Source organism: Rhodotorula graminis (genome assembly GCF_001329695.1).
Source record: "Rhodotorula graminis WP1 unplaced genomic scaffold RHOBAscaffold_20, whole genome shotgun sequence".
In the NCBI taxonomy this organism is placed as follows: Eukaryota; Fungi; Basidiomycota; class Microbotryomycetes; order Sporidiobolales; family Sporidiobolaceae; genus Rhodotorula; species Rhodotorula graminis.
Genome location: NW_017264947.1, coordinates 146,003 through 173,728, shown reverse-complemented (window position 1 = coordinate 173,728; position 27,726 = coordinate 146,003). Strand labels below are relative to the sequence as shown.

At 69.1% G+C, this 27,726-nt stretch overlaps 9 protein-coding genes across 9 annotated transcripts; 6 read left to right on the top strand and 3 right to left on the bottom strand.

Annotated features, from left to right (window-relative positions):
- Positions 1-394: 394 nt before the first annotated feature.
- RHOBADRAFT_47604 (uncharacterized protein) lies at positions 395-1,314 on the top strand (the record flags this gene model as incomplete). Its single annotated transcript, XM_018415014.1, has 3 exons — positions 395-517; positions 578-757; positions 832-1,314. 3 exons carry the CDS (start codon positions 395-397, stop codon positions 1,312-1,314), a joined length of 786 nt encoding a protein of 261 aa, XP_018267698.1.
- Positions 1,315-1,418: 104 nt separating this feature from the next.
- RHOBADRAFT_56484 (uncharacterized protein) lies at positions 1,419-3,805 on the bottom strand (the record flags this gene model as incomplete). The annotated part of the gene is made up of 4 exons (XM_018418368.1): positions 1,419-1,921; positions 2,010-2,364; positions 2,438-2,858; positions 2,931-3,805. 4 exons carry the CDS (start codon positions 3,803-3,805, stop codon positions 1,449-1,451), a joined length of 2,124 nt encoding a protein of 707 aa, XP_018267697.1. The 3' UTR covers positions 1,419-1,448.
- A 5,264-nt stretch (positions 3,806-9,069) lies between these two features.
- On the top strand, positions 9,070-12,808 carry RHOBADRAFT_30823 (uncharacterized protein). The gene is made up of 6 exons (XM_018412927.1): positions 9,070-9,120; positions 9,247-9,420; positions 9,529-9,778; positions 9,876-11,465; positions 11,558-12,401; positions 12,475-12,808. The coding sequence occupies exons 1-6, from the start codon at positions 9,100-9,102 to the stop codon at positions 12,500-12,502; spliced, it is 2,907 nt and encodes a 968-aa protein (XP_018267696.1). The 5' UTR covers positions 9,070-9,099; the 3' UTR covers positions 12,503-12,808.
- A 942-nt stretch (positions 12,809-13,750) lies between these two features.
- Positions 13,751-16,817, top strand: RHOBADRAFT_40232 (uncharacterized protein; the record flags this gene model as incomplete). Its single annotated transcript, XM_018413695.1, has 17 exons — positions 13,751-13,915; positions 13,987-14,082; positions 14,153-14,224; positions 14,293-14,392; positions 14,475-14,602; positions 14,678-14,781; positions 14,956-15,027; positions 15,109-15,233; positions 15,310-15,333; positions 15,391-15,477; positions 15,552-15,636; positions 15,755-15,889; positions 16,017-16,101; positions 16,166-16,264; positions 16,334-16,396; positions 16,492-16,553; positions 16,658-16,817. 17 exons carry the CDS (start codon positions 13,751-13,753, stop codon positions 16,815-16,817), a joined length of 1,662 nt encoding a protein of 553 aa, XP_018267695.1.
- A 323-nt stretch (positions 16,818-17,140) lies between these two features.
- Positions 17,141-19,816, bottom strand: RHOBADRAFT_56481 (uncharacterized protein; the record flags this gene model as incomplete). The annotated part of the gene is made up of 4 exons (XM_018418367.1): positions 17,141-19,167; positions 19,243-19,324; positions 19,386-19,409; positions 19,474-19,816. The coding sequence occupies 4 exons, from the start codon at positions 19,814-19,816 to the stop codon at positions 17,175-17,177; spliced, it is 2,442 nt and encodes an 813-aa protein (XP_018267694.1). The 3' UTR covers positions 17,141-17,174.
- Positions 19,817-20,385: 569 nt separating this feature from the next.
- Positions 20,386-21,365, top strand: RHOBADRAFT_19197 (uncharacterized protein; the record flags this gene model as incomplete). The annotated part of the gene is made up of 5 exons (XM_018412475.1): positions 20,386-20,560; positions 20,628-20,778; positions 20,976-21,005; positions 21,085-21,189; positions 21,323-21,365. Coding segments are annotated over 5 exons (504 nt in total), but the record flags the coding sequence as incomplete, so codon positions are not given.
- Positions 21,366-22,074: 709 nt separating this feature from the next.
- On the top strand, positions 22,075-24,140 carry RHOBADRAFT_30816 (glycosyltransferase family 90 protein). Its single transcript, XM_018412926.1, has 4 exons — positions 22,075-22,380; positions 22,857-23,242; positions 23,343-23,873; positions 23,958-24,140. Exons 1-4 carry the CDS (start codon positions 22,347-22,349, stop codon positions 24,108-24,110), a joined length of 1,104 nt encoding a protein of 367 aa, XP_018267692.1. The 5' UTR covers positions 22,075-22,346; the 3' UTR covers positions 24,111-24,140.
- A 313-nt stretch (positions 24,141-24,453) lies between these two features.
- Positions 24,454-25,571, bottom strand: RHOBADRAFT_47598 (uncharacterized protein; the record flags this gene model as incomplete). The annotated part of the gene is made up of 2 exons (XM_018415013.1): positions 24,454-25,124; positions 25,187-25,571. 2 exons carry the CDS (start codon positions 25,569-25,571, stop codon positions 24,454-24,456), a joined length of 1,056 nt encoding a protein of 351 aa, XP_018267691.1.
- Positions 25,572-26,409: 838 nt separating this feature from the next.
- Positions 26,410-26,924, top strand: RHOBADRAFT_5747 (40S ribosomal protein S20; the record flags this gene model as incomplete). Its single annotated transcript, XM_018418443.2, has 3 exons — positions 26,410-26,500; positions 26,593-26,792; positions 26,871-26,924. Coding segments are annotated over 3 exons (345 nt in total), but the record flags the coding sequence as incomplete, so codon positions are not given.
- Between the last annotated feature and the right edge of the window lie 802 nt (positions 26,925-27,726).

Sequence of the window (27,726 nt, the reverse complement as noted above, 5' to 3'; positions counted from 1 at the left end):
AGAGGTCGATGCCGGCCTTGGCGCAGCTCGAGCACCGGTTCTCGGTCTTGATGCCGCACACGAGGCACGTCTGGTCCCACTCGGAGCTCATCTCGCAGGTTGGACGATGAGGGTGATGTCGTGGAGGAGGTGTGTGCTCGTGGCTGATGAGGGGAGCTGGAGAGGCGAGGACGGTGTGGGGCCGGGTGCTGGTACTCGGAGGCGTGTTCGAGAAGTCTGCTGATGCGATCGAGTGCGTCTCTCAGCCAGCAAGGGGCGAGGGTAGTGAGGGTGAGGAGCAAGAGGTTCGACTTGGCGAAGGCGGCTCTCGTCCTCCCTCCTCCTCCTCTCCCCTCAGCGACCGGCACCGCTGCCGAGCTCGAGCGCACTTCTTCATCTTCTGCATCGATCATCTATGCCTTCCGACCCAGTCCCGCAGCCGTGCGAGGTCTGCGGCGTCGAGACGGTCCACCGCTGCTCGGCGTGCGTCGAGGCCGGCATCTCGCTCTTCTTCTGCGGCAAGGACCACCAGAAACTCGTGCGTCCCCTCTCTCGACCTCTCTTGATGAGCCCGAGCTGACCCAGCAACTGCCCACAGGTCTGGCCGGCGCACAAGACGGTCTGCGGGCCCGGCAAGGCGCACCCGTTCGCCGTCATGCCGCTCACCGACGACGAAGCGACCTGGATCGAGCATCATCTGGACGACACGGACCTCGAGCCTGGCGTGACGATCCGCAAGCAGATCGCACGCACGTCAAACAGCCGCCAGCCCGCTGAGGTGCGTCCGCCCGCCCACTCGCCCGCCCGTCCTTTCGACCCGTGCACGCGACTGATTCGCTGTCACATCTGCAGATGATCGTGCAGGACATCGTCAGCGGCGCGTACGAGCAGAGTGAGCTTCCCGACAAGCTCATGCTCGTCCACTGGCTGCGCGGCTCCCTGGGCGACCGAGACGTCCTGGGTCGTCACGTCGCGTCTGCGCGCCGCCTCGAAGAATGCGGCGCACGCGGCTACGACGCGCTCACAGGCGCCCAGCAGTGCGCCATCGTATTCATCGGCGTCGCGGCCGTTCTGGGACGCGCAGGCTTGAGGCACCTGGCCATGCGCGACGCCACCTGGATCAGCCTTCTCCAGCACAAGGCGCTCCTCACGAATCGGCTTGTTCAGCTCCTGGCCATCGGCTGCGACAAGGACGCCGAGCTGAGGGGGCTGGTGGCAGCTGCGCGAATCCGCCTTTTCGAGTGGGCCGCCACGGGCGCCGGCAGCGGCGACCCGAGGATCGAGCGCGCGCTCACCGAGTACTATGAACAGCGCGGACGAGCGGGGGAGCTGTAGCGAGCGCGTTCTTCAGGTCATCCGGGGGCGGTGCACAGAGCGTACATGTTCCTGGTCCGCCGTACTCGCCGCGACCCTGAGAGCTCTCGAGAGCCCGAAAGTCCTTCTCGCGCACCACCTCGTTGCACTCTCCTCTACGACCCTCCCTTCTCTCCCTCCTCGCCCGTCGGCGCCATCGCCGCTCCTACCCGCCGCAGCACCTCCCTCACGACGAGCCCCGCATCGCCTCCCGAGACGCGCGCGACGCGCTCGAGCCTCCTCTCGAGCCGGGCCCGCGCCGCCTCCTCTCGCTGCTGCTGCTCCTCGTCGCTGCCCTCGCCCGCCTGCGCGCCGCCCGGCGAGCTCGACGAAGGAGGCGAGGCGAGCTTGAGCGCGCGAGGGAGGTGCAGCCTCGCCGTGAACGCGCCGCCCTCGCTGTGGCTGTGGGCGTATGGACACACGAGCTCGAGCGCGACGGGCGCGCCGGCGAGCCCTGGGTCGCACGACGAGGTCGACGTCGAGGTGGTGAGGAGCAGGGGGAAGGTGAAGGTGACGCCTGGACCGCGAGGGGACGAGGTCGGGTGGACCGAGATGGGGACGGGTGGGGGAGGAGCGCCGGGCGAGGGAGCTGCGGGACGGACGAGGGTCAGGGTGCGTCGCGAGAGAGCGAGAGAGTCTGGCACGAAAGCGGAAGAGAGCGAGAGCGAGCGACGCACGCGCAAAGAGGTCCTCGAGCGTCATCCCGCCCAGCCCGCCTCCCTCCCTCGCCCTCGCCCTCTTGGCCGGCCTTGCCGCCCCCTCGGCGCCCGCCCTCATCCGCCCAGCCGGCGACGACCCTCGCGGAACGACGACAGCGCTGCGCACGAGTGCGCCGGCGCGCACCTGGGCGTCGAGGACGCCGAGCGCGGCGACGAGTTGCGGGGCGTGGGCGAAGCGGAGGTGGGTTGCGACGAGGCGCGGTGCGGGTCTGGGTGACGGGGAGGGTGCCGAGGATGCGGTAGAGGGGGTGGGAGGGAGCGAGGGAGGCGCGGGGGTGAGGGTGAAGGAGAGCGGCGGGCAGTCGGGGTGCGTCTGCGTTTGGGAAGGTCGTCAGTCTCGGTCGCTCGTCGCCGTCGCGGTGGATGAGGAGCGAGAGGGGACGCACGGTTGTGGCTCCTTCTTTCTGAGCGCGCTCAAGCCCGTCCTGAGCGCCAAGAAGCGCCCCGACCCACCCCTCGGCGTCCTCCTGCTCGTCCCGGTCCAGCTCGCCCTGCCCCTCCTCGTCCATCCTCGCCGCTCCCTCGTGCCCAATTTCAAGCCCGAGCGCCTCGCACACCTTCCTCGCCGTCCGTCGCGAGAGCGGCACGGCGGGGCTCAAGCGCGCGACGTAGGGCCGCGCCAGGTCGGACCCACCGCTGGCGAGCGGCGCGTTGACGATGGCCGTGAGCGAGATGGTCGCCGTGTGGGTGCCGTCGTCGTCGTCCGAGGTGGTCGAGGAGGATAGAGGGATTGGCGGGGAGTGGTAGACGAGGCGAGGAAGGAGCGAGGACGGGGAGGGAAGGAGGCGGAGCGAGGTCGGCGAGGATCTGCACGCACGCAGGGTGTCAGTGCTGTAACCCGAGGAGTCCTCGCGAGACGAGGGGAGAACGAGAGCTCACGAGATCGCCTGAGCGAGCTCGACGGGCAAGTCGCGCGTCAGCCTCGCGAAGCAGTCGTCGCCCGTGCGCTCGGTCGCGTCGTCGAGCTCGTGCAGCTCCTCGAGGAGCGTCCTCACGCCGCGCCACCGCACCTGCGCCGAGCTACTGCTCGACTCGGTGGTGGCGGACGGCGGTGCGGCGAGGAGCGCGTGCAGCTTGTCGGACGCGGCGGGGCACTGGGCGTCGTGCCCGGCGACGACGTAGGCGACCTTTGTGCGCTCGACGCGCTGCTGCTGCTGCTGCTGCGGGGCGTCCGAGGTCGAGGTTGACGACAGCTCGACGTCGACGGCCATGAGCTTGCCGCCGAGCGACAGGACGACGGGGCCCTCGTCGCGGCCGTCGAGGGCCGGGTCGTCGCGGAGGTGGACGAGGCCGAGGTCGGCCGCGACGCGCTCGAGCGTGTCGAGGATGCCGCGTGCGCCCGAGCCGGGTGCCGGGGTGCGCGCGGGGAAGAGGGCGCGCGAGGACGAGGACGAGGAGGCGGAGAGGGAGGCGGTGCGGGCGTCGAGGAGGGGCTGCTCGGCGAGGGCGGCGTCGCGGAGGAGGGTGAGGAGCTTGTCGCGGTCGCGCGGGTCGGGCTGGGTCGTTGGTGCTCGAGGCGGTGCTGCGGGTGCGCCGTCGAGGGCGAGGTGCGAGAGGGCGGTCAAGCCGGCGCGCAGGTGGGTGATCGAGTCGCGGGTGCGTTGCTTGAGGTAAGGGATGGCGGCAGGCGGGACTTGGCTCAGGGCGTGGCTGTGGTGGTGAGAGCCGTCGGGCGAGACGAGGGTGGAGAGCGTCGAGCGGAGCGAGTGTGCGACGGCGAGGAGCGACTCGGGGGCCGGGGCTGTTGAGGCCATAGTGGCGTGTAGCTGTCGACCGTGCAGCTCTCGGCAACGTGTGAGTGGTTGTCGAGCTCGTCGTCGTCGTCGTCCGGCCAGGCCAGCTTCATCTCTCCCCCGCTCTCTTCTCTCGCCCTGTACCGCACCTTGCTGCTACGAGGCCACCTGCAGCACACAAGGGCAACTCGTGCATCACCCTCGGCAAAGTCCCATGTGCGTCCACCCTCTCGCCGTCGCCTCGTTGCCTTAGTCCGCCGTCCCCGCCCTCGTTGTTGTCCTCGTCGCACTGACCGAGTCTGGCCCGCGCCTGACAGGGCACACTGGGCACACTCGCCGTCCTTCGACACTCGCCAGTCTGACCGCACCTCGACAAACGCCCTCGCCCACCCTCGACTCGACCACGACCTCGACCTCCCCACCTCGCCGCCGACTTGTTCCCGCCTCGACGACGACGACCTCGCGCTCGACCATGACCGATCCTACTCGGCCACAGCCGCCTACGCGGCCCACCCGACCTCCCGCTACAGCGACCCCGAGGGCGACGCCGTCATGCGCACCCTGAGCCCAGAGCCTGCCGCCGCTCCCGCTCCCGACCGTTACCGCGACACCGAAGACGCCTGTATGCGCCCACCGAGCGAGGTCCGTCCTCGTCCCTCTGTCCCCAACCCCCCTCCCGCCCCTGCCTGCGCCGCCCACTCTCCTCGCAGTCGCCCGCCCCCCACCCGCTCGCCAGCTCACCTGACCTCGCACCTCGAACGTGGCCCGCCAACCCTAACTCTCCTCGATCGCGCCCACAGGAACCTCTCGGCAGCTCTATCCTCATCGGCCCATCGTCGTCGACCCCGGCCAAGGCCGCCGCCGCCCAGTCGTCGCTCGGCCTCGCCTCGTCGACCGCCGCCGCGTCCGCTAGCTCCGGCGCCCCATCCTCGTCGGCGGGCGTCACGCGCAACCCGTCCCTGCGCGCACGCGACGCCTTCTCGCGCCTCCGCATCGGCTCGTTCGGCGCCGCGCCGCGCCCGTCGCTCCCCGCCGCCCCGGGCCCGGGCAGCGTCGCAGGCGGCTCGTCGGCGCCGGGCAGCCCGACCACGAGCGACAACGGCTCGGCGTCGTCGCACCAGTACCACCGCGCCGGCGCGACCGTGCCCGACACCAAGCACCAGACGCCCGCCGCGAGCTTCCTCAGCGCCTTCTCGCCCCCGTCGAGCGTCGGCAGCGCGCGCTCGCCCTCTCCCCCCTTGCCCGGCGCGCGCTCGCGCCTCGCCTCACCCACCGGCGCACCCTCGTCGCGCGCGTCGCACGCGCACGCCTACGCGCCGTTCGTCCTCCCGCCGCGCGGCGACGAGGAGGGGTACCGCCTGTGCGCGACGCACGACGGCGCCGACGACGAGTGGGAGTACGAGCTCGGGCGCGAGCTCGGCCGTGGCGGCATGGGCCTCGTGCGCGAGGCCGTCCGCCGCCGGCGCATCTCGCCTACGCCCTCGCGCGGCGGCGGCGGCGGCGGCGACGGCCCGGGCGGCGAGAGGGCGACGACGGCGAGGGACGAGACGCGCGTCGCCGTCAAGATCATCCCGCGCCGGCACCCGCACTTTGTGTCGCTGTCGGCCCTGCGCGAGGCCATGGGCAGCGGCGGTGCGCTCGACGGCGAGTTTGCGCACCGCACCGTCCACATGCACCCGGCGCCCGTGTCGGGCTCGGCGGCGCGCACGCCCGGGCTCGGGAGCGGGCTCGGTCCGCCTGGAGGAGCAGGAGCAGGAGGGGCAGGGCCGCGCCGGGCGTCGCTCAGAGGGGCGGCGCTCGGCCTCGACCGCGACCGCGAGCGGCTCGACATCGGCGGCGGCGGCCCCGGCGCCGGGACCGACCTCGAGCGCTCGCGCAGCACGAGCAGCCCGATCCGGCCCCGGTTCGCCGGCATGCGCGGCGTCAGCATGGCGCCGCTCGAGAGCCCGGCGCCGAGCCCGCCCGCGATCGACGAGTCGTTCCTCGGCACGAGCGCGCCGCGCCTCGACGGCGGCGGCGACGCAGGCGCAGGCGGTGGCGGGTTCTTTGCGGCGGCCGAGCGCGAGCGCGAGAGGGACCGGGCGCGCGCGGCGACGCAGGACGGCGCGGGCGCGAGCGCGAGCGAGGGCGGGCCCGACGGCGAGGTCGACCTGCTCGACCTGCTCCTGCAGCGCGAGATCTCGCTCTGGCGCCAGCTGTCGCGCCTCGTCCCGGCCTCGTCCTCCTCCTCGTCGTCGTCGTCGGGCGGGACGGACCACTCGCGCCTCGTGACGCGCTGGACCGGGCGCGGCGGCCACCCGCACATCGTCGGCCTCCTCGGCACGCACCGCACGGCCGAGTTCGACTACGTCTTCATGCCCCTCGCCGAGGGCGGCACCCTCCTCGAGTACGTCACGCGCCCCGAGACGCGCAACCGCGAACCGTCCGACCCGGACGCGTCGTCGAGCTCGGCGGCGTCGAGCGTGAGCGGCGGCGGGGGGCGCAGGTCGGCGTCGCGAGGGCGGGCGCGCGGCGCACCTCGGCGCGCGCGCATGTCGATCCCGATCGCCGGCACGGCGTCGTCGCTGTCGCCGCCGGCGTCGTCGGCCGCCGCCGCTGCTGCTGCGGCCGCTGCGGCCGGGCCAAAGGGCTTGCCGCTGCACGAGGCCGGCGAGGCGTTCCTCCAGGTCGCAGAGTCGGTGTGGTGGCTCCACCGCGAGGCCGGCGTCGTGCACCGCGACCTCAAGCTCGAGAACGTCGTCGGGTGCTGGGAGGTGCCGCCCGCCGTCGGCGCGAGCGCCACCGCCGCCGCCGTCGTCGAGTCGTCGTCGTCGTCGTCGACGTCCCGGTCCCGAGGTCGGTCGTCGAGCAAGGCCAAGTCGGGCGTCGTCGCCGGCGCCGCAAAGGCGAGGACCCGCCGCGTGTGGAAGATTGCCGACTTTGGGCTCGCCGAGGTCATCCCGCACCAGCAGGCGCCCGCAGCGGCGACGGGCGCCGTCCAGGGCGTGCAGCCCCTCGCCGCGCTCGCGCGTGCGGGCTCGCTCTCGCGCCCGGGTGGCGGCGGCGCAGGCGACGGCGAGGAGCACGGGCAGCACGCTCTCGCGGCGTCGGTCGGGCCGGGCGCACCGCTCTCGACGGGCCTGAGCGCATCGGCCATCCTCCCCTCGCCGCACGCGTCGGCCGTCGCCGCGCCGCCGAGCAACTCGCCCCTGTCGGCGCTCCTGCACCCGGTCGGCTCGCTGCCGTACTCGTCGCCCGAGGCGATGCGCTCGCCCGTCCCGATCGTGCACCCGTCGATCGACATGTGGGCCCTCGGGTGCGTCCTGCACGCGCTCGTCGCCGCGCGCCTCCCCATCTGGGAGGAGTGGGAGCTCCGGCTCCGGGTGCGCCTCGTCAAGGGCGAGTGGGACGTGCCCGTCGAGCTCGACCCGGACGCGGCGGCGGGCGAGGCCGACGACGACGAGCGCGAGGAGCGCGCCATGGCGCTCGAGGTGCTCAAGGGCTGCCTCGACAAGGACCCGCGCTCGAGGTGGGACATCCAGCGCGTGTGCGACAGCGCGTGGCTGCACCGGGTCCGCGCGCGCGAGGCCGAGGCCCGCTCTGTCGCCGCCGCCGCCGCCGCCGCTGCTGCTGCTGCAGCCTCGACCTCGGCCTCGAACGGGCACCCGCAGCAGCACCTCGCGCCGACGTCGCCCGCCTCGACCCGCCAGAACTCGCGCGGCCGAGCCCCGACGCGCACCTCGACCGGCTACTCGTTCCCTCCCTCGCCCTCTTCCGCCTCCCTCACCCTCACGTCCGCCGGCCCTCCCCCCGCGCCGTCCTCGGGTGCTCGCGAGCCGTCCACGTCCGGGACCGGCGGCGGCGGCGGCGGCGGCGGCAAGAGCTCGTCGCGCTCGCGCACGCGGCTCACGACGCGCTCGAGCTCGAGGTCGAGCGCGTACGCGCACCAGATGGGCGCCATCGGCGGGTCCGAGGCGCAGGACGCTGAGCGGCGCGAGCGCGGCAGGAGCGAGCGGCGAGCGAGGTGGGACGAGGCTGGGACGGGCAACGCGCGCATGAGGAGCTCGAGTCGGGCGAGTGCGAACGGGGCGGGCTTGACGGCTGAGGAGGAGGCGGCGCTCGCGGTTGCGCAGGGGCTCAGGAGGGGCAGGAGCGCGAGTCGGACGGGAGCGGGTGCGGGTGCGGGTGGGTCGCACGGGCGCAGAAGGAGCAGCGCGACGGGGAGCAGGGACAGCCGCGAGGGGAGGGAGGACGGGACGGGGACGCCGACGGTGCTCGAGACGGTCGGTGAGCCGTACTGAGTGTTGAGCAGGGTCGTTGCACTGCAGCCTGCTTCCGAGCTCGCAGGACGAGCTTGAGAAGGTCGCGAGGCTGCGTCGACCAAGCGGCAGTGACGGCTGCTCTCTTTGCACGACTCGCTCACACTGGTCTCTGACCGCTGCGCGAGAGTCTCTCGCTGGGAAAGCAGAGCGGATCTCGGCGACGAGAGGCTCGCTCGACGTGGAAGCCGTCTGGGAGCGGCTCGTGCAGGAGAGGTCGCCCGCCGTCCCTCCACAGCCGAGTCGAGACCCTCGGCGCAAGCTTATGTGTCCACCGAGCCTGTGCCAGCTGGTGGCGGGCCAAGAGAGGCGAGCGCGAGTCGCGGCAGATCGAGAGACCCTGGACGAGGTCGAGGGACGACGAGAGAGTCGCTCGGTGCGCCCGCGACGAGCGGGTGCCGCAGTAGCCGAGCAGCGTGCTCCACGACGACGAGCATGAGGAACGGCGAGCTCGACCGCTGTAGCAGAGAGGGCAGCCGAGCAGGTTCGGCGATGCCGCGGGATTGAGCCGGAGCGGCCCATGGCAGACGGCGGCGAGCTGGGCGCTTCGGCCGTGCCAGCCAGCAGCGTGCAAGCAGGCACTCTCGCTCGACGCGCGGCCTAATGAGAGAGTGCGCAAGCCGAGGTGACCGGGTGAAGGCGGAGGAGGGAGGGAGGAGGACAGGCGACAGGGGCAGCGCAAGGCCACGGCGGAGCGGTCCAGGCGAGCGACGCCGAGCTGCCTAGCCTGTGGCTGTAGCACTCTGAGCGGCGAGTGCAGAGCGAGAGCCAGCGGCCTTTCCGCCCTCGTTGTCGTCGTCGTCGTCGTCGCTCGCCTCGTCGTCTCCGCAACGACGCTTTCCCACTCGACCTTTGTCCGCCAGGCCCATGCTTGCGTCTGCACGCGCCCTCAGGGCTCTCCCGCGCACCCGGCCCTTGGCCTGCGCCCGTCGCTCGCCGGCTCTCGCGCGCCCCTTCACCGCCGCCACCCCGCGACTCGAACCGCTCAACGGCGGCAGCGCCAGCTATGCCGAGGCCATGCTTGAAGAGTGGAAGCAGGTGCGCATCCTCTCGTCTCATCCTCGCCCCTCCCCGTCGAGCGGTCGGCCTGTTGTCCCTCGAGCTCGTTCGGAGAAGGCCGGACCGCAGAGACCACCTGACTGACCCTCGACTCGCCTTCTGCAGGACCCGTCGAGCGTGCACGCGAGCTGGAGGGCCTACTTTGAGCTCACCGAGGGCGGCCTCCCCGCGAGCCAGGCCTTCCAGGCGCCCCCCATCGCCATCGGCGACAGCATGGAGGGCCCGGCGCCCGTCCTGCTCAACATGGGCGGCGGCGGCCAGATCGAGGACCACATGAAGGTCCGTCCCTCGCTCTCTTGCTCTCAACCCGTGCGCCAGGCGGGGTGACGAGGACCTCGAGACTGACCTCGAGCCGATCGCCCTCCTCCTTCCTCCCACGACCTACAGGTCCAGCTCCTCGTCCGCGCGTTCCAGGTCCGCGGCCACCACATCGCCAAGCTCGACCCGCTCGGCATGAGCCACGCCGACCTCGACGGCACGACGCCCTCGGAGCTCACGCTCGAGCACTACGGCTGGACCGAGAAGGACCTCGACAAGGAGTTTGAGCTCGGCGCCGGCATCCTCCCGCGCTTCAAGAAGGCCGGCACCGACAAGATGACGCTCCGCCAGATCATGGACACGTGCAAGAAGATCTACTGTCCGTCCTCGCCTCCTCCCTCGCTCCCCTCGACTCGCTTCGGCTTCGGCTCTCTCGACGCCCGTACTGACCTCTTTCTCTCCCCGCTCTCGCACAGGTGGCTCGATCGGCATCCAGTACATCCACATCCCGAACCGCGACGAGTGCGACTGGATCCGCGAGCGCATCGAGATCCCGAACCCGTACAACTACTCGACCGAGGAGAAGAAGGCCATCCTCGACCGCCTCGTGTGGTCCGACTCGTTCGAGCGCTTCATCGCGTCGAAGTACCCGAACGAGAAGCGCTTCGGCCTCGAGGGCTGCGAGTCGCTCGTGCCCGGCATGAAGGCCCTCATCGACCGCTCGGTGGACCACGGCGTCAAGTCGGTCGTCATGGGCATGCCTCACCGTGGTCGCCTCAACGTCCTCGCCAACGTCGTCCGCAAGCCGACCGAGGCCATCCTCGCCGAGTTTGCGCCGTCGCAGGACCCGAACGAGGAGGCGGCGGCCGACGTCAAGTACCACCTCGGCGCCAACTACGTCCGCCCGACGCCCAACGGCAAGCGCGTCGCCCTGTCGCTCGTCGCCAACCCGTCGCACCTCGAGGCCGCCAACGGCGTCGTCCTCGGCAAGACCAAGGCGCTGCAGCACTTTGAGGGCGAGGCCGACCCGTCGACCGCCATGGGCCTCCTCCTTCACGGCGACGCCGCCTTTGCCGGCCAGGGCGTCGTGTACGAGACGATGGGCTTTGCCGACCTGCCCAACTATGGCACGGGCGGCACGGTCCACATCGTCGTCAACAACCAGATCGGCTTCACCACCAACCCGTCGCAGGGCCGCTCGACGCCGTACCCGTCCGACATCGCCAAGGCGATCGACGCCCCGATCTTCCACGTCAACGCCGACGACGTCGAGGCCGTCACGTACGTGTGCCAGCTCGCGGCCGACTGGCGCGCCAAGTTCCGCAAGGACGTCGTCGTCGACCTCGTGTGCTACCGCCGCCACGGCCACAACGAGGGCGACCAGCCCATGTTCACCCAGCCCAAGATGTACGAGACGATCAAGAACCAGCCGACGACCCTGTCGCTGTACACCAAGCAGCTCGTCGAGGAGAAGTCGTTCACGGACGAGGAGACCGAGAAGCACAAGTCGTGGGTGTGGGGCCTCCTCGAGGAGTCGTTCGACAAGAGCAAGGAATACAAGCCGACGTCCAAGGAGTGGCTCTCGTCGTCGTGGGACGGCTTCCCCTCGCCGCGCGAGCTCAAGGAGAACGTCCTCGAGGCGCGCCCGACCGGCGTCGACTTTGACACGCTCAAGCACGTCGGCAAGACCATCTCGTCGTACCCGGACGGCTTCAACGTCCACCGCAACCTGCAGCGCATCCTCAAGACGCGCGGCACCTCGATCGAGGAGGGCAAGAACATCGATTACTCGACGGCCGAGGCGCTCGCGTTCGGCACGCTCGCGCTCGAAAAGGTCCACGTCCGTGTCTCGGGCCAGGACGTCGAGCGCGGCACGTTCTCGCAGCGCCACGCCGTCCTGCACGACCAGAAGACGGACGAGCAGTACGTCCCGCTCAAGCACCTCGGCGAGGGCCAGGGCCCGGTCACGGTCTGCAACTCGTCCCTGTCCGAGTACGGCGTCCTCGGCTTCGAGCTCGGCTACTCGCTCGTCGACCCGGCCCTCCTCGTGATCTGGGAGGCGCAGTGTGCGTCCCACCTCTCCCTCTTGTCGTCGTCCTCCTTTGAGCAACGCGAAACTGACTCGCCCTCTCTCGCCCTCTCTCCCCCTCTCTCGCAGTCGGCGACTTTGCCAACGGCGCCCAGATCATGATCGACCAGTTCATCGCCGCCGGCGAGCGCAAGTGGCTGCAGCGCTCGGGCCTCACCCTGTCGCTCCCGCACGGCTACGACGGCCAAGGCCCCGAGCACTCGTCGGCGCGCATCGAGCGCTTCCTCCAGCTGTGCGACGACCACCCGTTCATCTACCCGACGCCGGAGAAGCAGGCGCGCCAGGTCCAGGACTGCAACCTCCAGATCGTGTACCCGACCATCCCGTCCAACATCTTCCACGCCCTGCGTCGCCAGATCCACCGCGACTACCGCAAGCCCCTCGTCGTCACCTTCTCCAAGAACCTCCTCCGTCACCCGCAGGCGCGGTCGTCGCTCGAAGAGTTTGGGCCCGACACGCACTTCCAGCGCTACATCGCCGAGGCCGAGCCCGAAGGCTTTGCCGCGCCCGACGACGTCGTGCGCCACATCCTGTGCTCGGGCCAGGTCTACTACACGCTCCTCGCCGAGCGCGAGAAGCGCGGCCTCAAGAACGTCGCCATTTCGCGCGTCGAGCAGCTGTCGCCGCTCCCGTACGACCTCATCACGCCCCACCTCGACCGGTACCCGAACGCGACGACCTACTGGGTCCAGGAGGAGCCGATCAACAACGGCGCGTGGACCTACGTCCAGCCCCGCATCGAGACGGCCATGCGCGAGACGCAGCACCACAAGACGCGCCGCGTCTACTTTGCCGGTCGCGGTCCGACCTCGTCGGTCGCCACGGGCTCCAAGAAGCAGCACGCGCTCGAGATCGAGCAGTTCTGCGCCGCCGCGTTCGACCTCGAGGCGCACCGCGTCGAGTTTGACAGCCAGTGCGTCCCCCTCTCTCATCCTCTGCCTCGCTCTCCTCGAGCGAGACTTCCTGACCCTCGCTCTCTTCCACAGGTCTGCGCACAAGAAGGGCGACTTCTAGACGTCCTCTATCGCCTCTCTCTCTCTCCTCAAGTTGTCTTTGTCGGACCCTCCCTTCCCTCCTCGCCCGCCGCATCTCGCACTCCCCTCTCCCTCCCTCGCCTGAATATGCTCCCCTCTCCCTCTCCTCTCACGCACCTCGCTCTCGACACATCTTTTCGACTCGTCCAAGCCCTCTCTCCATCTGTGCCCACCGCCTGCCCCCACTCCCTTGCCCTTTCTCTCCCTCGCCCTCTCTCCCTTAGCGACCCACCTCTTCCTCTCCTCCCTCACTTGTGATCATCAAAGACGAACCGTTCTCGCTGGACCCCTGTGCGCTCGAGAGAGAGATCGGACTTGCGGCGAAAGAGGTCACGAGAGGAGCGCGCTCGTCCCTCGCGTGAGCGTGGGGGAAAGGCTCGATCTACGTCGAGCGCCGGAGCGGAACGGGTCGGTCGGAGCAGCAGCGAGCCTGCAGCACAAAGAGCGCAGCGAGGAGAGCTCGAAAGCGCGGAACCGGTGCGACGGGCTCGACCGCCGCAGCGACCGCTTGCCCGGTCGAACGGCCGTCCCGGCGTTTCCTCGCGGGCGGTGCTCGACGCACGACCCTCTTGGAAGACGCTGAATGGCGGCGACCGCGCGCCGACCTCTGCGAACGCGGGTCGAGGTACGCCGGCGGGACGCCGCAGCGGTCAAAGCGCGCGCCTCGAGGAGTTTTCGTTTGATAGCGCAAGCGTGCGAGATTGTGGCTCGCAGCGAGCTAAAGCACCAGGTGCCCCGTGCTCGTCGAGCGTTCGCGAGAGTTTGCGGAGGAGGCGGTCCGGGCGTCGATCGTACGCCGGCCTTCCCAAGTTGACCTCTCTCGCGGCGTCCACGCTCTCGTGACCGCTCGTGCGCCTGCGGGACAAGTCGGACGGTCGCACCCAGCGCAACTTTGCACGTCTGGTGATGCGCGCAAACGCTGCGGCACGCCGGGCTCGGCGGTGTGAGAGTCCGGCGGCGAATCGAAACACGGACCCTTCGTGGACGTCCGCCCCCGCGCTTTCTACCCACCGGGTGACCTCGAAAAAGCGCGCTTAAAAGGCTTGGCTGTCGCTCGAGTGCAATCGAGCCCAGGGCTGAGAAGGTAGGGAGCACCGCACGAGGAGCGAGCCCTGATTGCGCCTTGTCGCCGACGGCGAGGCTGCCCGTGCCCTCTCTCCGGCTCTCGTTCTCCTCTTTCTCGTCACCCGCTCTACACGCTCGACCCGCTCGACGAGCTACACGCACGATGCTCGACAAGGAGATCGACTCGGAGAAGGGCTTCAACGGCGGCAGCAGCGTCAACGAGCGCCAGTCGCCCGGTCCTGCGGCCGCGTACGACGGCCAGATTGACGAGGGCATCGACAAGAACGAGGACTTGCACCGTGGCTTGAAGGCCAGGCAGATCTCCATGGTGCGTCGTCGCTCATTCCCCGCGAGAGAGCCTCCCTGACTTCCTCCTCATCCTCCTTCTCCTCGTCGCAGATTGCCATCGGCGGCTCTATTGGTACCGGTCTCGTCATCGGCTCCGGGTCCGCTCTGACTCGCGGTGGACCTGTCGGCCTGCTCCTCGCTTACGTCGTGAGTCTGAGCCGCTTCAGGGAGCGGACCGTGCACGTTCTCGTCGCTCACCTTCTCCTCCTCGCCACAGATCATGGGCTTCTGCGCCTTCGCTACGATGATGTCGCTCGGCGAGATGGCGACCTACTTGCCGTCAAAGAAGGTGCGTCGTCCCGTGCAGACGGTCATGAGGCGGACCCGAAACTGACACTACTCCTCTTCTTCCTCCAGGGCTTCGGCGGGTACGCCTCGCGCTTCGTCGACCCCGCTCTCGGCGTCGCCGTCGGGTGGTGCTACCTTGCCAAGTACCTTGTCGTCACGCCCAACAATGGTGAGGAGCAAACTCGTCCTGCTCGCGTCCTGCTCGTTCCCGCCTTGCGACGACCTCGACTGACCTCCTCGCGTCTCCCCAGTTGTCGCCGGCTCTCTCGTGATCACGTACTGGACGTCGACGGTCCCGACTGGAGCTTGGATCGCCATCTTCATCGTCCTCATCGTCATCCTCAACCTCCTCGGTATCAAGCTCTTTGGCGAAATCGAGGTACGTTCTCCTTTCCCTTAAACCCTGTTTCCTCCATCGTCGAGCATACGGGCTCACACTCGCTCGGCACTGCAGTTCTGGGCGTCCTTCCTCAAGATTGTCGTCCTCACCGGGCTCATCCTCCTCGGCCTCATCATCGACCTCGGCGGCGTTCCCGGCGTCGGCCGTATCGGCTTCCGGTGCGTCCTCTTTCTCTCACAGGCTCGCTCGACAGAGACTCGGCCGTCGTGTCGGCCTGCGTCGAGCCGAGCTCGCCGCAACATCGAGCCGACCTTCTTCTCCTCCTTCTCCCCCTCTTCCTCCTTCTCCCCCTCTTCCTCCTTCTCTTCCTCCTTCTCTTCCTCCTTCCACAGGAATTGGCGGGACCAGCCATTCAGTCACTACATCTTCCAGAACGACACGGGTGTCTTCTTGGGTGTATGGTCGTTAGTCCCGTCCCTCGCCGCACCCGCTCAGCATCTCGTCGGAGGGTTTCGTGCTCACCTCGCTTCGATTTTCGCCCACAGCTGCATGACGTCGGCCCTGTTCGCCTACATGGGTATCGAGCTCGTGGGAGTCACTTTCGGGGAGGCGAAAAACCCGCGCAAGACTGTACCGGCCACGATCCGCCGCACTTTCGCCCGCATCCTCAGTGCGTCGCTCGTTCTTGCTCGCGCACTCCCAGGGCACCCAGGGCACCGTGCTGACACTCTGTCCCCACCTCGCAGTCTTCTACATCGGCAGCGTCTTTGGTGCGTCGTCGCGCTCGAGCCCCTCATTTCGAGTTCGACTGACCCTTCTCACCACAGTCGTCGGCCTCATCCTCAAGGCGACGGACCCGGGCCTCATCGCCGTGACCAAGAAGAAGACGTCGGCCGCCGCCAGTCCTTTCGTTCGTGCGTCGCTACATCCCGCCCCGTCGTCATCGGGTCGACGGGCACTGACCTTCTCGTCGTCGCCCTCTACTCAGTCGCCATCGAGCGTGCCGAGATTCGCGTGCTGCCCGACATCATCAACGGCGCCATCCTGCTCTTTGTCCTCTCTGCCGCCAACAGGTGGGCCCTCTCTGCAGCAGAGGAAGGTCGCCAGCGAAACGAGCCAAGCTGACTCGTCCCCTTTCCTCCCTCCCCATTCTTCTCCCGCCCCGTTCCTCTCGCTTCACCTCGTCTACAGTGACCTGTACATCGGTACGAGGACCCTTTACGCGCTCGCCGCTCAAGGTCAGGCGCCGCGGTTCTTTATGCGCGTCAACCGCTTCGGCACGCCCTACTACGCGACGGCTTTCTGCTCAATCATCTGCTGCATCGCGTATGTCCTCTCTCGCTCTTTCCCTATCGTGTTCTACACCTTTCCGGGTCGCGGCGCCACGAGAGGGCCCAGACTGACTCATCCTGCCCCGACGACCTTCTCAAACCGCCTCTCAACGGCCCTGCAGCTTCATGGCTGTTGGCCCTGGCTCCTACCAAGTCTTTTCATACTTCACGGCCACGGTGACCCTTCTGGGCGCCCTCACGTGGATGGTGCGCCCCATCCCGCTCCTCCTCGCCGCTCCGCCGACTCGAGCTCACCTCCCGCGCCTCACAGGGCATCCTCTACTCGCACATCTCGTTCATGAACGCGCTCAAGGCGCAGGGCATCTCGCGCGACACGCTTCCGTGGAAGGCGCCGTGCCAGCCGTACGCTGTGCGTCGTCCTTTCCTCTCGTGTGACCTGGGGTCCGTGGCGCTCACGCCGATTTCTCGTCGTTTGCAGGCGTACATCGCGTTCGGCATCACGGCCGTGGTCACCTTTTTCAAGGGCGAGTCCGCATTAGTCGTGACTGGCGCCGCTGCGCTCGTCCTTGTCGTCGTCGCCGGACCCGACCTGACCTCTCTCCTTCTCGCGCAGGCTTCGACTCGTTCACGCCCAAGTTCAACTACAAAACGCTCATCACGAACTACGTCGCGATCCCGTTCTGGCTTGCCCTCTTCTTGTGGGTCTCTCCCTTCCTCCTCCACGCCGAGCGTGCCGTCGTCGCCTCGCCCTCCTCGCACGGAACCCTCACTGACCGTCTCTCTACCGGACCCCACCTCGCAGCGGCTGGAAGTTCGTCTACAAGACCAAGCGCATCCCGGCGGCCGAGGTCGACCTCGTCACCGGCCGCCGCGAGTTCGACCAGGACGAGGCGCTCTGGGAGGAGAAGGAGGCGCTCAAGGGCAAGCTCCCCTGGTGGAAGCGTGCCTGGGAGGGTGCCTAGACGGTGGGCGACGGGTCCGAGTCGGCTCAACCGGCCAGGCGCGCCGGTCGAGGGAGGGAGGGACGAGGCGAGGTTCGCGAGGGGTCCGTGCGCGTGTACACTGGGGTCGGGGCCGTCGAGGCTCGATAGACTGCCGCTGCTAAAACAATCTGTTCCCTTTCTTGCAATCTCGCGAGACGGACGAAGGAGGGAGAGCGCCGAGAACGAGAGGGTTCGTCGAACGAGAGTAGGCTTCGAGCTTCGAGGAGGCCGAGCAACTTGGGAAGGCCGCGAGCGCGTCGACTTTCCTCTCGCTCGCTCGGGTGCGAGTGGCTCGACGAGATACACGATAGGACGCACTCGTCGATACAGACTGCTCTACTCGCTCCCACCGTCCGACTCGCCCGACTGCGACTCGTCCTCCTCGTCCTCGTCCTCCTCCTCGAGGTCCGCCGCACTCCTCGCGCTACGCCTGCTCACCCTCCCGACCGAGCTCCTGCCGTCCGTCTCCGTATCCGCGTCCGACCCCGACCCGGCGCCCACATCGAGCTCGTCGCCGTCGCGCGCCGGCGAGTCCACCTCCATCGCCGACTGCTCGACCCGCTCCTCGAGCTGCGGCTCGAACCTGTCCCACTCGTCCCTCGCGCCTTCGCCCTCATCGTCAAGCGCGCCGAGGAGCAAGTCCCTCGCGCGCTCCGTGCGCGGCTCGAACCGCTCGTCGACGCCGACCGCGCCGGCCGCGAGCGCGCCGAGGAGCGAGTTGATCGGGCGCAGGCCCTCCTCGACGGCGCTCAGGTGCGGTGCCGCGCTGCGCAGGGGCGAGAGCGTGATGCGCGCGCCGCCGAGGAGCGTCGGGGTCGTCGCCGAGGCCGAGTGGAGGGACGAGGGCGAGAGGCGCGAGGGCGTGTGCGGGCGGTGGTGGTCGTGGACGAGGTGCGCGCTCGGCGTGCGCAAGAGCGAGTGGTGGTGCAGCGCCGAGGCGGAAAAGGCGCCCTGGGCGTCGAGGGAGAGGATCGGGCGGTGCGAGAGGGCGGGGAAGGACGAGGAGGGGTCCGAGGGCGAGGTCGAGCTCGAGAGGGGGCCGCGCAGGGCTTGCTGTCGGTTGATGGCCGACGTGACGAGGTCTTTGGCGGCGAGGCTGAGGGTGCCGGGCGAGCGCTGAGGCGCGGGCGCAGAGGACGGGTCCTTGTCGGCGCCGAGGCTGGACGAGGTGGTCGTGCCCGCGCTCGGCGCGTCGCCGACGTCCATCGCCGCCTTCTGGTCCCCCTTCCCGCCGCCCTGCCCCACTCGCCACTCCCTCGTCACCCTCTCGACCTTCTCCCTCCCCCTCCCCTCCTCCTCGTCCGCCTTCTCGCCCCTCACCTCGCGCCTCCTGCGCTCCTCCAACCTCCTCACCGCCCCCTCCCACCGCTTCTCGTGCGCGCTCTTGCGCGCCTCGAGCACCTTGGGGTCGACCCGCATGGCGAGGGCCGCAGCGCGCGTCGCGGCGAGGTGGGAGGCCGTCGTGGGCGACATGAGCGGCGGCGGGAGGGCCGGGTAGAAGTAGGTCGGGCCGAGCTCGGGCGGCGTGCTGGCGGTCGAGGGTAGGGGGGCAAGCGGGAAGGACGGGTGCGAGGGCAGGGCTGTCGAGGGCGCGACACCGGTGTCGGCGGCGGCGAGCGCGGGCGAGCGGGTCGGCGGTGCGGCCCCTGCAGGTGCCGGCGCCGGCGCAGGAGGGGGCGAGGCCGACGACTGGGCGACGATGGGCGGGTACCGCAGCGGGCTCGGCGCGTGCGGCGTCTGCTGCAGCAGGCTGCGGGCGCCCGACGAGAGCGGGCCCGGGCCCGTGCGCCCCGACGACGACGCGTGCGGGATCGTGACGCGCAGGCGCGGGGCGAACGTCGCGCCGTGCGTGTGCGACATCGCCGACGAGCGGTGCGACGCGGGGCGCTTGGACGACGAGGTGCGGCCGCGGTGCCGAAAGTCGTTGGGCCGGCTCGACGACGACGATGACGAGGACGCCGAGGGCCGCACGTCGTCGACAAACAGGTCGTCGACGAGGATGTCGTCCATGCCGCCGCCGTACCCGCCCTCGCCGAACCCGTCGCGCCCGTCCTCGTCGCCCGACCTGCCGACAGTCGGCGTCCCGAGCGACAAGAGCGCCTCGGCCTCCTCGAGCGCCCTGCCCTCGTGCGACGCCTCGTCGACGCGCTCGGCCTCGATGACGTCGTCGATCGACGGCGGGCGGCGCGGCTCACGGTCCTCGGCGTGCGCGAGGGCGGCCTCGCGCTTGATGTAGCGCGCGGCGAGGAGGCGCGCGAGGCGCGAGAGGCGCGCGAGCTCGCGCCTGGCCACGGTGATGCCGTCGCGGATGTCCTGCGGCGTGAGCCCGCTGTGGGGGGACGCAAGAGGGTGTCAGGAACCGCGCGAGGGAGGGGCGCAAGAGGGGAGGAGAGGCGCGACGCACGATGCAGGCCGGCCGCCCTTCCAGACGCACGGCTCGCCGCGCTCGACGCACGCGATGCAGTTGCGCTGCCTCGAGCACCTCACTGCGTAACAAGAGAGCTGTCAGCTCTGTGCGCAAGGAAAAGAAAGGAGGAGCGGACGCACGCTTGCGCAAGCGACAACCCTCGCCTGCGAGCGTCAACCCAGAGTCAGTGCGCCGTCGGCGGCTGACGAGAGAGAGATAGGGACGCACAGCTCAGGTGGCCCGACTTGCGCGAGTTCTTGGCGGCGTCGTGGACGAGGAGCTTTGCGAGCCTGTGGCGCTGGCGGCTCTCCTCGTTGCGCTTCTTCGACACCTTGTGGTGGCCGTGGCCGTGGCCGGGTGGGCCCCTTCTCGTGCCGACGTGCGAGCGGTCAAAATGGGGCGTGCCAAAGGTGTACGGCGCTGGGCTGGCGGCGGGGTTGAGCGCGAGGTCGTTGGCGAGGAAGGGGAACGAGTGGGACGAGAAGGGCGAGGGCGCGGGCGGCGGGGCGAGCGGGTGAGGGTCGACGCCGATGTCGGGTGCGGTGACGGAGCGGACGCGCATGGCGGCCATGGTGCTCGCGGTGCTGTTGGGCGCGAGGAGGGGGCGAGGCGCGTGGGTCGAGGTGGACGGACGGCTCGAGGCCGCGGTCGCAGGCTGGCGGGAGCGCGCGAGGGGTGCGACGGGCTGGAGGGTGGTCTGCTGGTGCGACCTTGAGCAAGCGTGCAAGCGCAGCAGCTTGTGGTGAAGAGCGAGAGAGAGGACGAGAGGCGCCGGTTCCGAGGCAACCGGGGGTGCGAGGAGCGTGCGTGAGACTCGTCGCGCCTTTTCGGCCCACGCAAGCTCTCTCTAGCTGCACGTAGGCAGGCCAAGCGGGGCTGCACACGCTCTGCTGGAGTGGGAGAGAACGACCGAGTCGGTGTCGAGTCGGGATGCAGCTCGCAGGAGGACGACGAGGCGAGGGCGACTCGTTCGAGCGCGTGCGCCTGCATGCTGAGCTCGAGAGAGCTGTGAGTAGCTTGCAGGCCACTTTGCGACAGTCGCGAGGGAGAGCTGGAGCGGGACGGTGGCCGTCGTCCTCGTCGCTCGTCGGTTGGCTCGCGATCAGCGCGATCAGCTCTCGTCCTTCCAACCACTCGGCCATGCTCTCTGTTCGCCTGCCTGCTGTCCGCGCCACTGCGCGCACTTTCGCCACCTCGGCTCGCGCCGGCACCAACATCCCCGTCCGCGCCGTCGAGGCAGAGGGCCGCGCCCAGGTCCCCGCCGAGCGGCCACAGGGCGCCATCACCCAGGCCGGCGTCGTCAGTGGTGCTCCCGGTGCGTCCCACCACCTCCCTGCAGCACCCTCCCGCGACCGCCCTGACCCCTCGAGCGCGCGAAACAGACGAGATGCACCGCCGCCCCGTTCGCATCTACCGTCCCGCGCCGCCCTCGACCTCGTCCGCAAAGACGACCTCGCACCACTGGCGCATCGACTGGGACATCCTCCAGGGCGCCGGCCGCTGGGAGAACCCGCTCATGGGCTGGGCTAGCTCGTGCGTCCCACCCCCTCCCCCTTTCCTCTCTCCCTCCCCACCTCCTCTCTCCCACCTCGGCCACTCTCACGAGCCGCGGTCTACTACACCTCGAGCCGGGGAACAGTCGAGGCGGCGCACCGGAGCGTCGCGCAAGAGGAGAGACCGCTGACCTTCCTCCTCCACCCTCTCCCGCCTCCCTTTCTCGACCTCAACAGCGGCGACTACGTCCAGGGCACCCACCTCAAGTGCGTCACTCGCCCTCTCTATCTCTCTGCGCATTGTCTCTGCGCACCCACTCACGCTCGCCTCTTTGCCGTCGCGTAGGTTCAACACGGAGGAGGACGCCGTCCACTTTGCCGAGAAGCAGGGCTGGGAGTACTACGTCCAGCGGCCCAACGTGCAGAAGTTTGTCCCCAAGAGCTACGCCAAGTGCGTCCCTCGCTCATTCCCTCTGGTTTGGCACCTCGTTGACGCAGGAACTGACCTCTCGCTTTGCCCCTCTCTTCCTCGCCCGCCCTCGCCCACCATCGCGCACTCCCATACCTGCTCCCCCTGCCCGCAGCAACTACGACTACACGTCGAAGCCGCTGCGCATCCACCACACGTACGTCCACCCTCCTCTCGCCGCCCTCCTCCTCGCCGGATCGACTAACCTCTTTCCGTCTCTCTGCCGCCCGCAGCAAGTAGAGCGTCGTCCCGTGCCCGCCTGCCAGTGTGCGCCTGTAACTCGTGGCACCTTTCTGTTACAACTGAGCGAGAGAGAGCTGTCCCTTGCGTGCGAGAGCGAGAGACTCATCAGTTGTCCTCCCGTCCTTCCCTCGACTCCGTCCATTCTCGCCGCTGCGCCGACTACAGCGCGCCGAGCAGCCAGCGCGTCCCTGCACCCGCAAACCTTGTCGCCCCGTGCCGCAGCTGCGCCGAGCTGTGCCTCCTCCCCCACAAGCTCGCCTCCTCGACCTCGCTGCCTTGCTCGACACGTCCGCCGTGCGGGCCGGCGCCACCTCACCAGGCCCATGAGCAGCTCGACTCGCCCGCTCACCGGGGCCGCCAAGCACGCGCACAAGTCGAGCGACCACGACCTCGTCGCGTCGCTCCTCCCGACGACCTCGACCGCGAGCGGCGGCACCAGCACGGCACCAGGTCAACCGGCGAGCACGGCCGTTGCAGCAGCACTTCGTCCACGACACGTCGCGCACCACGTCGCCCGAGCAATCGCCGCAACGACCTGGACGACCCGCCTCGTCCTCCTCACGCTCGCCTTCCTCGTCGTGCGGGTCCTCCCCTTCCCCGTCCCTCCCTTCACCGCCCCTCTCTCGCTCCCACACCCGATCCCGCACCTCATCGCCGCCGCCGAGCGTACCCACGCCGAGCGCCTCGCGTCCGCCCCGCGCACCCTCCACGACGCCGCCGCGCGCTACACGGCCGCCGCCGCAGGAAGAGGAGGAGGCCGCCGCCCGCCAAAGGGCTACGACGCCTGGTTCAACTTTGCGTCGCAGCGCGCAGCGTGCCGGATCGACGGGTTCGACGAGCTGCGCGCCTCGCTCGACGTGTGGTGGGGGCTCGAGGGGCGCGAGATCCGCGCGCGGATGGAGCGCATAGGCGACGCGGGCGACGCGGCGAGTGCGCTCGGGCGGGTCAGGGTGCGCGAGGGGAGGGTCGTCAGGTGGGACGAGATGCGGCGCGAGGGGCTCGGCGTCGGCGCGAGGGACATGGAGGACAAGGACGCGAGGAGGGCGCTCGAGGACATGCTCCAGGCGCTCATCGACGAGGGCGTGCGGTTACCTGACGGTGCGCCCACTCTCTCCCTGTCTCTCTATCGTCGACGGACTCGCACTGACGTTCGCGCGAGTCGTGGCCGCGCAGTCGACCTGTTCGTCAACCAGCTCGACGAGCCGCGCGTCGTCATGCCGTACGAGGTCCGCAACGAGCTCGAGGCACGTGGCCGACGACGAAAACGTGCGTGCTTGACGGGTTCGCTCTCTTGGTGGCACAGCCCGAGCGAGTATTGACCTTGAGTCCGCCGCTCCCTCTTGCGCGCACAGCTCGACCGTACCAGCTCGACGACTTTGTCCTGCACGAGGCGAGCGCACCTGGAGCTCGACCCGCCTACGACGTCATCCGCCAAACCTGTCCGCCCTCGTCGCTCGCCCGTCGTGCGCCCCTCTCGCCGTCACCCGGCACCAACCCGCACGTCTCGCAGCGCCACACGTCGCGCTTCACGACGCCGCCGCAGCTCGGCGCGTTCCTCGCGCACCCGGACCTCGAGCGCACGACGTGGTGCGACCAGCCCGACCTGCAGGAGCTGCACCAGACGTTCATCCGGCCGTTGAGCTTCAGCTGGACCGACGGCGTGTGGCCCGTGTTCAGCAACAGCAAGCTCGCCGGGTTCGCCGACGTGCTCGTCCCGGCGTGGTACACGTGGTACGACCGCATGCCGTACGACGAGGCCAAGGACGTCGAGTGGAAGGGCAAGGCCAACCAGGTGCGCCCGACGGTTCTTCCTCTCTCTTTCCCCTCGCCCTCTCTCTCGCCCTCGAGGCACCTCGCATCGACACTGAAACCCTCTCTCGACGTGTGCGCAGCTCTACTGGCGCGGCACCAACACGGGCGGGCGCTCGGTCGGGCTCGAGTGGATGGGCTGGACGCGGAGCCGGCTCGTGTCCAAGGTGAACCGGCTCATCGAGTGGCGGCATGAGGACCGCGTCCTCGTCGCGACGGCCGACAACCGCACGCTGTCGGCGACGCTGCCCTCGTCGGCCCTCAACGCCGCCCTCGCCGACGTCGCGTTCGCGGCGCCCGACCAGCACGGCGACGCCGACTCGCTCGAGTCGCAGAGCACCGAGCCGTCGTTCCGGTTCACCGACGGCGGCCACTACGTCCCGTTCGAGCACAACTACCTGTTCAAGGCCGTCCTCGACCTCGACGGCACGGCCTACTCGGGCCGGTTCCCGACCCTGATGCGCTCGCGCTCGGCCGTCGTCAAGTCGCGCCTGTTCACCGAGGCCCTCGACGACACGCTCATCCCGTGGTACCACTACGTGCCCCTCTCGGTCCGCTACACCGAGCTGTATCACGTCCTCGCCTACTTTTTCGGCCTCGCGGCCGTGCCCGCCGTCGCGCGCGACCAAGCGCTCCCCGCCGCCGCCCTCGCGCCGCGCGACCTCGACGCCGTGCGCCGCGGCGTCGCGCACGAGGAGGCGCTGTACAAGGTCGCCGAGCGCGGGCGCACGTGGGCGACCGAGTGCGCGAGGAGGGACGACGCGCTCGTGTACGTCTACTTGCTCGTGCTCGAGTGGGCGAGGCTGTGCGCCGATGACCGCGAGAGCGACGCGTGGAACCTCGTGCTGTAGCTGTCGGCATCTGGAAATAGACTGTACATAGATGCGCGCGACTCGAGCTGCAGCGAGCGAGTGAGTCCGAGAGCCAGAGCATGCAAGGCGAGCGGGCTCTTTCTCTCGGGCACTTCTCTCTCTTGCAGTCGAGGCTTTGCTCCTCCTGCAGCGTTCAGCAGTTCATCGTGCGCACGAGCTGTAGCGAGATGGCCAACCGCAAGCGAGAGAGCGAGAGCGAGAGGGCGAGGCCCGAGCGGCGGCCCTCTCAGAAGCATGCTTGCGACAGCTTGGCTCTCTCGAGAACGGCGCTGCAGGTAAAGATGCTCGAGTGCACGACGCTCGCTACGTCGACTCGCCCCTTTCAGTGACCTGCCGCCGCCTGTGCCGCCTTGCGCGCCCGAGCCCACCTCAAGAACCCAGGCGACAGCGCCTCGAGCGAGTCGCCCGGCCGCTCGCCGCCGTCGACGACGTCGTGTCCGCGCTCCCTGCACGCCACCTTGAAGTCCTCGATGGCGAGCGCGGCGCCCGGCGCAGCGCTGCTCGACGCCTCGAGCGAGCGCGGGAAGACGGCGACGAAAGGGGTGTGAGCGTCGGGCGGGACGACGGCGGGTGCGGGTCGGCTGGTGTATGGCGTGTCGAAGCCTGTGAAGAAGGCGCGAGGGGACTGGAAGAGGGCGTGGCGGGGGAGGGTCGGCGGGATCGAGACGAGCTTGACGAGGACGGGCGGCGAGTCGCCTCGGGCAAGGGCGCCGTCGAGCTCGAGGGCCGAGGGGTCCGTCTGGATGCAGTCGAGTTGGGCGAGGATGGCGGGCGAGAGGATGTCGGCCAGCTGGAACGTGTCGTACGACTGGTAGTCGGAGAAGCCCGCGAGGCGAACGGCGCGCAGGGCGGGCAGTGCGACCGGGTCGAACAGTCGACAGGGCAAGGACGAGTGCGTCGAAACGTTGTAGATGCTCAGTTCTTCGAGTTGAGGTAGCACGACGGGCTCGCGGAGCGAGAGTCGGACGCCGACGAGCGTCAGGCGACGAAGACCTGTCGCGGGAGAGGGCTCGTGAGGGCAGTTCAATAGGAGTACGAGTGAGACGAGGACGCACAAGTATACTTCTGCGCGACGGACAGGTCCAGGTCGGTCCACGAGCCGTGCACGCGCAGGTCCGCGACGGCGGGCAACCACCTCGCGACGTCGACAAGGTCGACGAGGGCGGCGTTGGCCGTCCACGACCAGCGCACCGTGTACGTCGTCGTGCCCTCGCCTCGTCCGTCGGCCGAGCATGCCGCCTTGAGCATCTCGAGCTGCCGCCCTTGCGAGATCTCGATGTCCCGCCAGAGTCGGCGACGGGCGACTTGGGCGAGCGAGCGCGACGCGAGGCAGATCCGCGCGAGGACGTCGTTGCGCGACGGGTGCTCGTGGCGGACGTCGACGTGTTTGGCGAGCTCGTCGACGATGAGGTGGAGGACGTCGTCGTTGAGGCAGGCCATGATACCGCGCGAGAGGAGCTGCGAGATCCACAAGGTCAGTCGGTGCGCAACAGCAGCCGGGCGGAATGAGTCGGGCACACCTCGGAGGAGACGACTTGAGAGGCGAAGGGGCGGGAAAGAGGAAGCTCGGGAGAAACGACCGCGCAATCTGAGGAAGCGAGGAGGTGCCTGCGCCCTCCGTGTCCGGACAGACGATCGAGGCTCGAGCGTGCGGAATCGCCGGAGAGCGCGCACGCGGGGCAGAGGGAGAGGCCGAGCCCAAAGACGCTCGGTGTCGGGCTCGTGGCCGGAGGAGCAGGCCGCGAGGAAGGTCGAGCGAGGCGAGGGGAGCAGGCAGCCTCTACTGAGGCCCGCCGGCCCGCGCAGGGCCCGCACCAGCAGCAGGAGCAGAGGTTCAGCCGTCAATGCGGTCGCCCATGAGGTGCAGCGAGCGTGAAAGCCTCATCAGTTCCGGCGCTCGCCGGAGGAGGGATAGGAGAACCGCTCGTCGCTCGACCGCTGAACGAGGTTGCTCGACCGGTAGATTCGAGCAGCGTAGTCTGAGAGACACCAGCAAGGCCGGCAGCACCTGCTCAATGGCCTGCGAGAGCGACAGCGAGCGTTGCGAGTTGGCGGACGGGGCAAAACTCGCAGGCGAGCTCGCCTCCTTCTCGCTTTCTCCTCACCTCTAGTCACCTCTTGGACGTGCCAGTGTTCAGCGTGCGTCTGTGCTCTCCACTCTGGCACCCCGTGCGACCCGTCCTGACCCTCCCCCGTTGCCCTCGCTCGCAGGTTTGCTCCCCTTCTCCCCCCTCCACCAACAAACGCCCAACCAGCCATGTCTAACGTCGCTAAGGCCGACAAGGAGTTCGACTCCGCCGCTCCTGCCGCCAAGACCCACCGCATCCGCATCACCCTGACCTCGCGCAACGTCAAGGCCCTCGAGAAGGGTGAGCTGCGCCTCCTCTCCTCCCCTCGCCTCCTCTCGCTCACCCGTACCGCACGAGCACAAGGGACTGACTCGCTCCCTTTACACCCACAGTCTGCTCGGACCTCGTCAACCGCTCGAAGGACAAGGACCTCCGCGTCAAGGGCCCGGTCCGTCTCCCGACCAAGCGCCTCCATATCGTCACCCGCAAGACGCCTTGCGGTGAGGGCTCCAAGACCTGGGACCACCTCGAGATGAAGATCCACAAGCGTCTCATCGACCTCGACTCGCCGGCCGAGGTTGTCAAGCAGATCGTGCGTCCCCTTCCCTCGTTCTCCTCCTCGCGACCGGATCTTCGAGTGGCAGCTGCTGACCCTGTCTCCTGTGCGCAGACCTCGATGTCGATCGAGTCGGGCGTCGAGGCCGAGGTCACCATCCAGGCCTAAGCGTCTCGAGAACCCGGTGCGCGTCCGCTGGCAAGGTCGGGTTGAGGGTCCGAGCCTGTGCGAGCCCTTTGCTGGGCTTCGCGCACGGCCTCTCTTCCCGCCCTTTGCTCGTGTGACACGTGCCCGTTCTTCGTTCGCTCGTGTGCGTCGTCGTCAGGTCGTCGTGCGCGAGATGTGGTTGATCGAGTCGGATGAGCGTGTGCAACGTCGTCCTCTTTGTCTCCGCGCACCCGTTTCCTTCTGTCCTTGAGAGCGAGAGAGAACTGTGTTCCACGTCGGTCGCAAGCATGTACGAGAGTGCCCGTGCGACGCGAGGCTGAGCTTTCGTGGGCCGGGTCGAGCCAATCTCGCGAGCGAGTTTCGCTCGTCCGCGCTCGCCCTCTTCCTCGAGTCCTCTCCCTCTCCCCTCCTCACCACGCTCCACCCAGCCTCGCAGCCCTCGCCGCCGAATGAGTGGTATACCGCACTCTCGCCAATCTATGATCCAGCTCTCCAACGCTGCCCCCTGGTGCGTCTCGCGCCTCCTTCTCCCCCTCGTCACCCCGCAGTCAACCCTGGACTGACAAGCTCCCGCGATGCGCTGCAGCGTCAACACCACCTGCCCCTCGCTCGAGACCGAGCCCTCTGGAGACACGCCTGGTCGCCCGCCGTAAGGACCGCCCTGCGCCCGCACCCGCCCACCCGCCCACCGACCCCGGCCTCCCCCCGGCATCCACCACCACTGTACGTGCACCCTCCACAGCCCGTATAGGGCCAAATACACGTTGTTGTTATTTTTTGTCATTGGTTTTTTTTTTTTTTT